The following is an 11,809-nucleotide window of genomic DNA, read 5'->3' on the forward strand; positions in this document are numbered from 1 at the left end:
GTGGACTGAAGCACTGACACATTTTAATAAATCTGATTTAAACAAACAGCATCGAGATTAGAAATATTTACAAATAACTTTATAATTTATAATCACGTGAGGCTGCTTCTGGTTTTACACCACAGGAGAACCAGAAATGGTCCCAGATGAGGCTCATTTAGATGTTTTGTTTAGAAACAGATGGTAAAAAGTATGTAGACTTTCTTTTTTTAAGTGTGCGGCTCAAAAGAAACTGTCAAAAAAAAAGCCCTAAAACAAAATGAACAGCTGAAACTATTGATTGGCAGAAGATTAATCAGAGAATATTGTGATAATTGAATAAAACATATGAAGACGTTAAGATGGACAGCAGGAAACCGTGACAGACGTTTGTCACCGTTTTCAGATGATTTCATCAATTAACCAAGAAAATAATCAGCCGATTATTTAGTTGCAGCCCTGAAATAATTCACACTGACATTGACTTTCAGATGAGGTTGATTTTTTTACTCCCATTTATTGAACTAACAAATAAAAGTATAGGACTTCTGGTCTGGTCTCTATAATAATAATAACAACAATAATAATAATAATATAATTTATTTATATAACGCTTTTCTAAAACTAAAAGACATTTTACAAAAGGTTAAAAACAAACAGACAACAAAAATAACATTAAATTACATGTTAAAGCAGCTGAAGTGAGTTTTTATGTGTTTTTGAACATAAAACTGTGTCAGATGTTAATTAGATTTTTCTAACGAGACAAAATAAAAAACAAACAAATGATGAAGAGACATTCACGACCTCTGGATTTCTAAACTTCTGGATGCTCACGACACCTTTGGGTAAATTTATTGCTGGTTTTAGTCTCTTCAGTCGATCAAAAACTAATCGATGATGTATTATTATTGATTTCACTTCCCAGCAGGATAGAAAGTCACTAAAATGAGCTCCACATTTACCAGCTGCAGCATTAAAGCGATGAACACATCAACAATATATAATACAAACTATTCTGAAATGAGTCATTCTACATAATTAGTACTTTTACTTTCAGTTCTTTGAAGTGAGGTTTTGAAAACAGGACTTTTACTTTTTCCACCACTAGAAAACAGTCGTAGCCTAAAGACGGTCAGGTTGTGCCGACAAACGTTAAATAAAAGAATCAGACCTCTGGTCTGGAAATTATGAAGTTAAAGTAAGTAAAAGTGCACCAGAGCTTCATTTAATTTGTTTTAGTCTCTTCAGGGGAACTGATGATGAGATAGAAAAACAGCGGACTCGTCCTTTAGTAGAAATCTAAAAATCTCTTTGAGCTACAGTTCCTCACACACACACACACACACACACACACACACACACACACACTCTAAGTCGACCTGTTTGTGGCTCTTGAGGTTTGATTTAATGTTTGAATTATTTTTGCAGAGCGGGTTAGTCGACAAAATACACGAGGGAGTCCATCAGACAGCAGGATGATGTCATCGTCAGTCCGTCACCTGCGTACACAGATGCATTGTGGGATACAGTCTGAGCAGGTCAGGTCAGGTCAGGTCAGGTCTGTCCTGGTCTTCAGGTCTTCAGGTCTCCTCTGAGGTCTGTGGCTCTAAAACACAAAACAGCAGCAGGTTTTTATCTGTGTGTGTGTGTATGTGTGTACGTGTGTGTGTGTGTGTATGTGTGTGTGTTACCTGCAGGTTGAGGTAGTGTGTGTGTGTCCTGCAGTGTGTGTGTCGTGCTGTCGTCTCTCTGTAGAAGAACTTGTTGCAGAGTCGACACACGAAGCCCGAGACAGGAACCACAAAACTACTTCCTGTTGAGTCACACACGCACACACACACACACACACGCACTAGTTGATTGATTGATTGGTTTTCTGCTTCAGCACGTCCCTGCTGCTTGTATGACGTTAATGTTTTTGCTGACAGGTGGATGAAGTGGACCAATCGGAGCGGTTTTCTACATCATACAGCGATGACCGTTACTATAGCAACCACAGGAACCTACCATATGTGGTGTGGGGGTCATATTCGTCCCTGTGTGCCTCCTGTGTGTCAGCTGCCTGCAACACACACACATACACACACACACACACACACACACACACACACACACACACACACACACACACACACACACACACACACACACACACACACACACACACACACACTTAGGTGACACAATTTTAATACATTACAGGATAACTCAGGTGTTTTTATACCTGGGCCCTATTTTGGTTCGAAATGACTGGTAGGTACAAAAAAGTGTTGGAATTGGTCCAGCAGATCGTCTCCAAACAGGCTGTAACTAATTTAATCCTTGGAGTAATTTCGCCAGATCAAAGTTGGTCCACTAAAAGTGCTTGTTTGTGTCCTTTTAGTCCTTTTAGTTTGACCACAAACAGCCTTTACATCACCTCTCTTCACACACACCAGACTCCATTGACAAAAACAGTGATTTTACTCCACAGAGCAGCTGCTGGTCAAGTTCTGATCCAAACTGACTCTATAACACAAGTCACACAATAACATAATAATAATAAATAGTCATGGCAGTAGTAGACTGTTAACTCCTGTGTTGTGAGAGGTAAAATTACTTTGGTGATCACACTGCAGCCTGTTCACAGCACGTTTCACAGCACGTTTCACAGCTGAAGAGATCCACTGGACCAGTTCCAAAACTGGACCAGTCATGGAGAACCAAATAGGGTTTTAAAAGGTTTAAAAAAAACTAAAACCTGGATGCCTATTATGTTTTATGATCGTGGTGATTCACATTTTTAACACTGATGCTGCTCGGGGTTCATTATCCTACTTGTTACACAACTTTGTACTAAATAAATCGACAAATTACCACACGATATCGATCAAAGTTATTTCCTTGTTTCTGCTATCAGAACTGAAGAGTAAGAAGTCTTACATGCTGAGCAAATACAAACATTAAAGTTAACTCAATATGTTTTCTGTGTTGATTTAACCATCCGCAGCACCATCTTGGTTCATTTACTTATATTTAAGATTTCTGGGGTATGAAGTATGTGATATATCGATATCTGACATCACAGTAAGCAAAACTAGAGACACAGAGTTCAAAGGTTAAATCAAATCACTCAGCACCAATGTGTGAGCGTGTTTGTTTTTACCTCTGATACTTCCCCCTCTTCTTCTTCTTTTCCTCCACCATCCTCTTCCTCTTCATCAGCTACTTCTACTTCTTCTACCTGTTGTTCTTCCTCTTCCTCCTCCTCCTCCTCCTCTTCTTCCTCCTCCTCCTCCTCTCCCTCGAAGCAGCCAACAGCATCCACTGTGATCAGCTCCTCCTCCTGAACCTCCTCCTGGTGCACCTGGGAGGCGACAGACAGAGAATCAAACTCACCCTCACACTCCGACCCTCAGTGTTCGTGGTGGGGGTGGGGGTGGGGGTGGGGGTGTGTTCGGACTCGGCGGCGCCCCCTGCTGACCTGCTGCTTGTGCTCTGCAGACTTCATGTGCTCCACAAACTTCCTGGGCGTCCTGAAGTGGCGTTTGCACACCGGACAGAAGGGACGACACAGCTGCTTACACATCTGGAGACACACAGCGGTGAGAGGATGAGCCAATAAAACAAATCTGACTGCTCTGCTGTTATTTATACATTCATTCACTTTGTCACTGTATAATCCTGAACTGTGAGGTGGGAGGAGGGAGTGAATTCTTAAATCGTTGAGTCTCTCTTGATTCAAAGTTTCTTGCTCTTTTATGGAAAGTGTCTGGATATTAAACTGGCACTACACAAACAACACAAACCTCAGTGGTTCCTCGAGATTTAAATAAAGGTTGAATGATTTTGGACACAACCAATATATCGCTGCATCTGACAGCATGTTTAACAACCAGCCCCCGAATCAACATCAACATTTCCACAAACAAATGAACAGTTGTGTGTAATAATGCTGGAAGTTTGCATGAAGGCAAAGCACAAACAAATATGGCGGCATGACAAAGTCCCAACAGGAGCTCGGACATAAATACACATATTTATACACTGATGTTGTATTTTTTCTGTTACATGCTTATTTGGATATTTGTACAAAGCCTCTAAATTAAAGGAGAATTATAATAAAAGAGGGAAACTTCGTCATGTGAGGTTAAAGCTGCCTCCACGTGCATGACGTCAGAGCAAGTCGGGATCGAGCCGGATGCAAATCTAACCAGCATGCATTGCGTGGTGCTTGCCGTCCCGGACCAGGCTCCCGTTTCCCACCTTGTGTTGTTTTGTCCGTCGATGGATGATGACATCACCGCCAAAGTGCGTCTGACACGTGTCACACCAGTGTCGCGTCTCAGGCCGACGCCCCCTGGAGGACAAAAACGTGGATCAATCAGGATGGAGTGAGTTCAATGAGTGTGAGTGTGAGTGTGAGTGTGTGTGTGTGTTTATTACCTGTGCTGCATTGTGTCTGCATTGATGCAGATGGAGTGTGTGATCTGCTTCAGTTTCCTCAGGTGTTCTGATCCTGCCATGTGCTCCTGAAACACCTGAACACACACACACACACACACACACACACACAGACACACACACACACACACACACGTCACTCAGGTGTAAACAAGCTGAAAGGTCACCTGACTCGACCACTTCCTGTCAGAGATAATGGTGAGTCTTTTCTCTGCAGAGTGTGTGTGTCAACATCGCCTCCAGAAACCATGACGACAAGTAAGACCAGGGTCACATGACCGATGGGAGCGCTAATGCTAACGTGCAGCCTCTAATTAGCTTCTTATTACAGTATTTGTATGTTTTAGACTCTGATCCCAGCTCAGCAGAGCGGAGGTGAGACAGAAGTGCTGCAGCGTCACAGTCTGGACGTCCTGGCTGTCTCTCACCTGCAGAGAGCGACAGGTGAGGTTACAGACGTGACAGTGGAGGCCGCCTGTCTGTCTGTCAGCTGCCTGTCCAAACTCCCTGCTCTCGCTGCTCTGCTGGATGGTGACCTTCAGTGACGCCACGCTCTGCAGCTGTCGCACACACACACACACACACACAGGAAATATTACAGCATTTTTATTACACACGCGTGAGGTCGTAACATTTAACATTGAGTGTTTCATCACCTCAGCTGCTCTGCTGTCCTCACTGTGCTCTGCTGACCCCTGCTGGTCAGAGGGAGGAAGTCTGGACGCAACTGACAACACACACACACACGGAATTATATGAACATGTTAGATTAACGAAACACATTTTATAGGCATTTCAAAGTTGTCAGATATGATGTCTCATTACAGACGAGTAACACGACTGATCGGTGGCATCTGAGGTGAGACAGATTCATAATATGACTGATTCTCTGACTTCATGAGGTCAAAGGTCAACACCTATAATGTCAATAGTTCACACATCAAGTGCTGAGATTATATGAGAAGTAGTGTTAGAGCTTCAGAGATAAATTACACACACACACCTCCTGTGGAGCAGCTCTCACTTCCTGGTTGACCACATGACCCTGGGACTTTCTCTCTATTGGTCAGAGCTGCAGCCTCCTCAGTTCTGTAGGAAACACATGAAACCATCATTTGATCAAAATTCACACATTTGCACTTGTGATGTAACACAACAATTGTTATTACTGAGGGACGCAGTCATCAGGATGCTGTTTGTTCATGCTGTGTGAAGCCGCTGCAGCCTCAGGAGGGCGCTGGCAGCTCAGTAGTGAACTAAGACATAAATAAAATCAGCTGTGAGGGTAAAAACTCTCAGACTGACCCGTCCAGTCTCGCCCTCTTTGTCTCCGTCTCTCCTAAACTTCTGTCAGGTCCCGTGTCTCTTCTGTCTTCTTCTGTGGTGGTGGAGCGTCTGTCAGAGCTTCCTGTTCCTGAAATCGCCCACCTCCTGCCTGAAACCTGACAAAGACAACAACAAAAAAAAAAAAACACAGAGGATGAAATGGATCCATCACAGCAGAACAACAGGGGGGTTGCCTTGGTCTACCTGGTGGGTCGGAGGCTGCCTCCTCTGAACGGGGCCGACGGGGAATCGAATCCTCGCCATACTGTTCACGGCAGCAGGTCCGAAACACCTGCAGGGAGAACAGAGAGAGAAAAGAGACACTTATTTTTATCAATTCATCAATTTCAAATGTTATTTCAGTTTGTTAGTTATCTTCCCAAGATGGCGTCCTTAAATGTTTTGTCCAAAACCCAAAGTTGTCCAGTTTACTTTTATGTATGAGGGAGAAAATCTGAGACATTTAAGAGGCTGGAAACAAACCGAACATTTGGCATTTTTGCTTTTAAAAAATTATTAAACGATTATCTAAATAGTTGCTGATTGATTATCTGTAATCTGTCTGTTCTAATCGATTAACCCACTAAATAGTTTCAGATCTAAACAAGTCATTTCTCCATCGAACACATCTGGTGCCAAATCTAACAGTTTTTACTACAGTTAGATGGAAACAAGGCTACAGATGGTTCACAGGTGTTAAGTACATGAGTTGCTACGTCTATATTGTGTGTCTGCAGCTGCTAACACCCCGATACCATAATATACCATAATAACCAGTTATTATTACCAGTTCTCACCTGTCTGCTCTCCGCTGCTGTTTGGCCATGTTGAAGGCTGGACCAGTTCACCTTTGACCTCTCTGCACAACACTGATCTGCAATGGTGCAAAATATTTCAAATAATAGTTGTTTTAGGTTAAAATGACAGACGGCCCAGCTACCTGAATCTGTAAAAGGAACTCACACAATCAACTGGGGTAAAACAAATACACTGTTTCCCTCTGATATGTAGTGAACTTTAATAAGAAATAAACTCCTGTAAATTCATCCTCCACAGTTCAGTCTTGGGCTTCAGAGTTTAATAAATCCAGACTTAAATAACACTCAACGAACACCTGCTCACCAGGTGTGTTTATAAAGAACTCTGTTGACATATCATTCCATTTTATAAGCGCCAGTCCTCACTGATCACTGAATGCTCATGTGAACTGAAACAAACTATATAGCAAATATATGACATATACGAAGACTTTGGTGTTAAGTGCATAACCCGAATATAAAACTAGTGCCCAGCGATTCCTACCATTCCCAAATTAATTTAATATAAACGAATATACTCGGTTGCTAACCAAACAAACTTTAAATTCGCAATTTTTCAATTGACATCTGGCATTATTCGTGGTTTGGCTAGTGTTGACATGATAAGGCGGCTTCTCCACACAAACAGAGAGAGACTTTAGTGTTTTATATCTTGTTGCTGTTTGTTGTAGAAAAGAAACCTGATTTTATGAGATTACAGTTTAATTTAACTCACCTCAGCGCTCAGTAGAAGCTAAAGCTATCTCAGCTCGGCTACATGTAAACAGACTGACTCACTGTCAGTGTGTCGCCCCCTGCTGGTCTGGAGGAAGAACTGCGGCCATCTGAGGAACTGCAGCTTCTCATTTCAAGTTCTTTATTTTACTTTTTAGTCTGCTGGTGGAAAATAAAGTATATATAAGTGTGTGTGTGTGTATACATGAGAATTTATATATAAAATAAAATCATATACATATTGTAAATACAAACACATACACATATATACGCTGTGTTCTGTACGACAGGGTTTTGAGACTGATGTTTTGTGGGACGTTTTTTTGAAGATTATTTATTCTATTTATTATAATGTCTATCGATAACCAACAAGCATTTAAAAAATAACACTCAAGTGTTGCATTTGCATTAAAAAAAGAGAGAAAATAATCAAAGCAGAAGTTAAACTACAATGTAAATTCATGAGGAAAACATAATTACAAATAATAAAGTATAAAAACAAAATTAATCAAAAAAGCAAAGAGGAGTTTTCACACAAAATACTGCAATCTGTTCATATACGTATTCATAGGATGTTTGAAAGTTGAAAATGTTGGATTGACCTTTAAATATTTACTTTAATATAATATTTAACTGTTTAGATTCTTTGTTTTGCATGAAAACACCAAATATCATGTCACCAAAATTCAGCATGAAGTTTTTGGTGGCTAACATCTGTGTGTGTGTGTGTGTGTGTGTGTGTGTGTGTGTGAGTGTGAGTGTGTGTGTGTTAACAGTGACAGCATTATTAAAATCGTCTCTCTGCAACACATCTGCATCACATCTGTTACACTGCGTTTCTCTAATGTAACTGTTTACCTGTGTGGTCCCTGTAGAATAAATAGAAAAATTAAATTCTACTCTGTGGCGTGTTTCCAGGCTCCGGGGGAGAGCTCTGATTGGCTGATGAGGTCTGGAAGCTATTTCCAGGTTGCCGAGGATCTGCTGGTATTTCCTGGATTCACTCAGCAGGCCGAGGAGCTGCAGGGTTGTTGTTGTTGTTGTTGGTCGGTCAGACGCTCACAGGGTCTCTAACAGAGTCAGTAAACCAACAGTGCTATGAGCATTAGTAATAAATAGTTTGACTATTTGTTGTGTCTAAAAGAATCATTGTGAAGGTGCACGTCCACTCCTGCAGCTCGGTGCACTGAGGGAGTTCCTGAGGCTCCATTCATTCCTATGAAAGTTGCTCAGTGGGATGTAAAGGGTGTAAAAGTATGTAGATCTTCCTCATTGTTGGGGCCACTGAGCTCTATGGTCTCAGGGCTATTAGTCATTTAGCTATAATGAATATAATGAGTGGCGATCAAATGATTTAATCAGCTCTTGTAGATTTTCCAAATGTTCCAAATGTTGGAGAAACAAGGTCATTTTGAGGAGGTCGTGGTGCTCAAAAAAAATTATCCACTGATTCAAAAACATCTCTTTCACAATGTGAGTTTGTGGAAAAAGTGTTTTTGGGCCCAATGGCGTCACATGACTGACGCCATTGTTGTTATTGGCCACTGCACTTCCTGGGGGATTAAGTCCACCGGAGGACCTTCAGGTGGGAAAGTGTCCATAAAGGAGCCATAAAAAGTACAAAAACAAACAGGCTGCGACTTCAATTAAGTGAGTGATGTGAAACATCTGACTGTGAAGAATAAGGACAAGAGGATTTTACAACATGCTAAAAATGTTGAAATGTTCCTTTAAAATGTCTGCGATTCTCAATTCTGTGAGAAAAATGTTGTTGTGATTTAATAATGTTGAGGTTTGGACTGTTGGTTGGATAAAACAAGCTTTGTGAAGGCGTCACTTTGAGGTCGTTACGACCAAGTTTCTCACTATTTTCTGATCTTTTACAAACCAATCAATCAATCGATAAATGGAGAAAATAATCAGCTGATTGATCCAGAATGAAAATAATCATCAGCTGCAGTCTGATATTAAATAGTTAAAAATGAGCTCCACCTCAACCAACTCACACAGTAAAACCCTCCTTTTACATCAATAATGAGGATCAATAATCATCTAAAGATAGAACATAAAATAGTACCACAGTTTACTGAGTACTTTTACGTTTAGTACTTTTAGTACTTTAAGTACTTTAAGTACATTTTCCTCATTAAACTCACACACTTTTACTAAAGTGACATTTTCAGGGCCGGACTTTCACCTGTAACAGTATTTTTACAGTCTGGTATTAATACTTTTACTGAAGTAAAGGATCTGAGTACTTTTCTCCACCACTGCTGTTCGCTAACACACACACACACACACACACACACACAGACACACAGACACACACACACACACACACACACACACACACACACAGACACAGACACACACACACAGAGACACACACACACACACACACAGACACACACACACACACACACACACACACACACACACAGACACACACACACACACAGACACACACACACACACACACACATACACACACACACACAGACAGACACAGACACACACACACACACACACACACACACACACACACACACAGAGACACACACAGACAGACACAGACACACACACACACACACACACACAGACACAGACACACACACACAGACACACACACACACAGACAGACACACACACACACATACACACACACACACACAGACAGACACAGACACACACACACACACACACACACACAGACACACACAGACAGAGAGAGACACACACACACACACACACACACACATACACAGACACACAGACAGACACACACACACACACACACACACACACACACACACACAGACACACACACACACACACACATACACACAGACAGACACACACACACACAGACAGACACACACACACAGACACACACACACACACACACACACAGACACACACACACAGACACACACACACACACACACACACACACACACACAGAGACACACACAGAGACACACACACACACACACACACACACAGACACACACACACACACACACACACAGAGACACACACACACACAGAGACACACACACACACACACACTGTACAAACTATGTGTCTGTTATTGATTTGAGTCTCTGTCATCTTTTTTCAGTAAAATGTGTTTTTCATTCTGGCTGGAAAAACTTTCCTCTGTAAAGAAGAAAGAAGAAACGTTCTGCTGTTAGAAAATGATGAATAATACTAAACAACGAATAAAACAATAAATAATAATAATGATGAAACACACTTTGTGGCTGAACACTATATGTGCTGCTCTAACAGCCTCCACTCTGCTGGTCTCAGTCTTTCCTGCAAGGAACAAAAATAATTTGTGTAACATACACAGAAGTTCTTGGTCAGCTTGAAAATGGATTAATGTCAATGAACGCTTGAGGAGGAAGCAGCCCTGTGCGGTTGCATGTTACGCGTGGGCAACAACTTGAGCTTCTATAGCCTGTATTTGTGCCTTAAACGTATGCTGAATTAGCTGTTAGCAGCTCCTGTCTGCAGTGTACCCATGGATGTGCAGACAGGTATCACTGGATTACTTTGGCACTGAAGAAAACTTAAAAACATGAGGATTTTCAGGCAAGTTCTGCAGGTATAAGAAGCGTTTTTTTTCTGTGATTTTTAAATGGACTTTTGGACAAACTGAATTTCCTGAAAAACATTCAAATTAAATGTAAATGAATGCTTGATGGAAAGTAACTAAGTACTTTTACTACAGGACTGAAGCTAAGTACAACTTTGAGGTACCTGTAAATGAAGTATTTCCATTTTAAGCTGCTGTCTAATGCTATTTAATCAGAGGTTAATGTACTTTTCACATTTATCTGACAGCTTTAGTGACACAATTGACGATATAAGAGATGAGAGGAGATTTTCCAGTCAGAGTTTAAACTCAGGATGATAGCAGAAGAATTATCGTGGGCCGAGCGGCAGCAGGAGCTCTGCTGGTTAATAGATTCAACACATGTTTGTTCGGTTTCCTCTGAATGGAAACACAGACGGACAGAGAGGATTTCATTACTGCTGCTGATCTCGGTGGAGATTTAACTTCCTGTGCTCTAAATCTGGTTCAGACGGCACCGTTTCAGGAAGTCCTGCTGTCTGAGCGGCTCAGTCTCACACAGATCATGTTTATATTCCACATAATGTGATTTAAACTGTGCGTCAGTGTTCAGTCCAGCACACCGAGGGTCAGCGTGAGGTCGGGGTCTCTATCAGGCCCTGGTGTGTGTGGGGGGGGGGGTGTCCTGCCACGGAGGTCTGCTGGGGGCCACAATCTTTGGAGTTTGATCCATGAAAGTCAGGATATCTCAGATTTGGATCACTCCCGTTAGCCGTGCTAGCAGCTTTTCTGTCCGTCAGTCCACCGCTGTTTTTGGTGAAATGTGGTTCAGACATTCATGGTCCTCAGAGGATGAATCTGTCCCCTGACTCCACCACACATTTGCCATTTTGGCTGAAATATCTCAACAACTATTCGATGAATTGTGATGTAAATCTGCGTTCAT

The 11,809-nt window shown here is 41.6% G+C and overlaps 1 protein-coding gene across 1 annotated transcript; it reads right to left on the reverse strand.

Annotated features, from left to right (window-relative positions):
- Positions 1 to 1,003: 1,003 nt before the first annotated feature.
- Positions 1,004 to 7,323, reverse strand: ciz1b (cdkn1a interacting zinc finger protein 1b). The gene is made up of 14 exons (XM_070834396.1): positions 7,285 to 7,323; positions 6,549 to 6,625; positions 5,956 to 6,043; positions 5,731 to 5,867; positions 5,429 to 5,514; positions 5,082 to 5,152; positions 4,854 to 4,985; positions 4,408 to 4,502; positions 4,228 to 4,321; positions 3,446 to 3,550; positions 3,128 to 3,328; positions 1,990 to 2,044; positions 1,674 to 1,795; positions 1,004 to 1,588 (listed from the first exon to the last, which is right to left on the reverse strand). Exons 2-14 carry the CDS (start codon positions 6,575 to 6,577, stop codon positions 1,532 to 1,534), a joined length of 1,272 nt encoding a protein of 423 aa, XP_070690497.1. The 5' UTR covers positions 6,578 to 6,625; positions 7,285 to 7,323; the 3' UTR covers positions 1,004 to 1,531.
- Positions 7,324 to 11,809: the final 4,486 nt, after the last annotated feature.

The sequence above is a fragment of the Pempheris klunzingeri genome, chromosome 7 (assembly GCF_042242105.1).
Source record: "Pempheris klunzingeri isolate RE-2024b chromosome 7, fPemKlu1.hap1, whole genome shotgun sequence".
NCBI lineage: Eukaryota > Metazoa > Chordata > Actinopteri > Acropomatiformes > Pempheridae > Pempheris > Pempheris klunzingeri.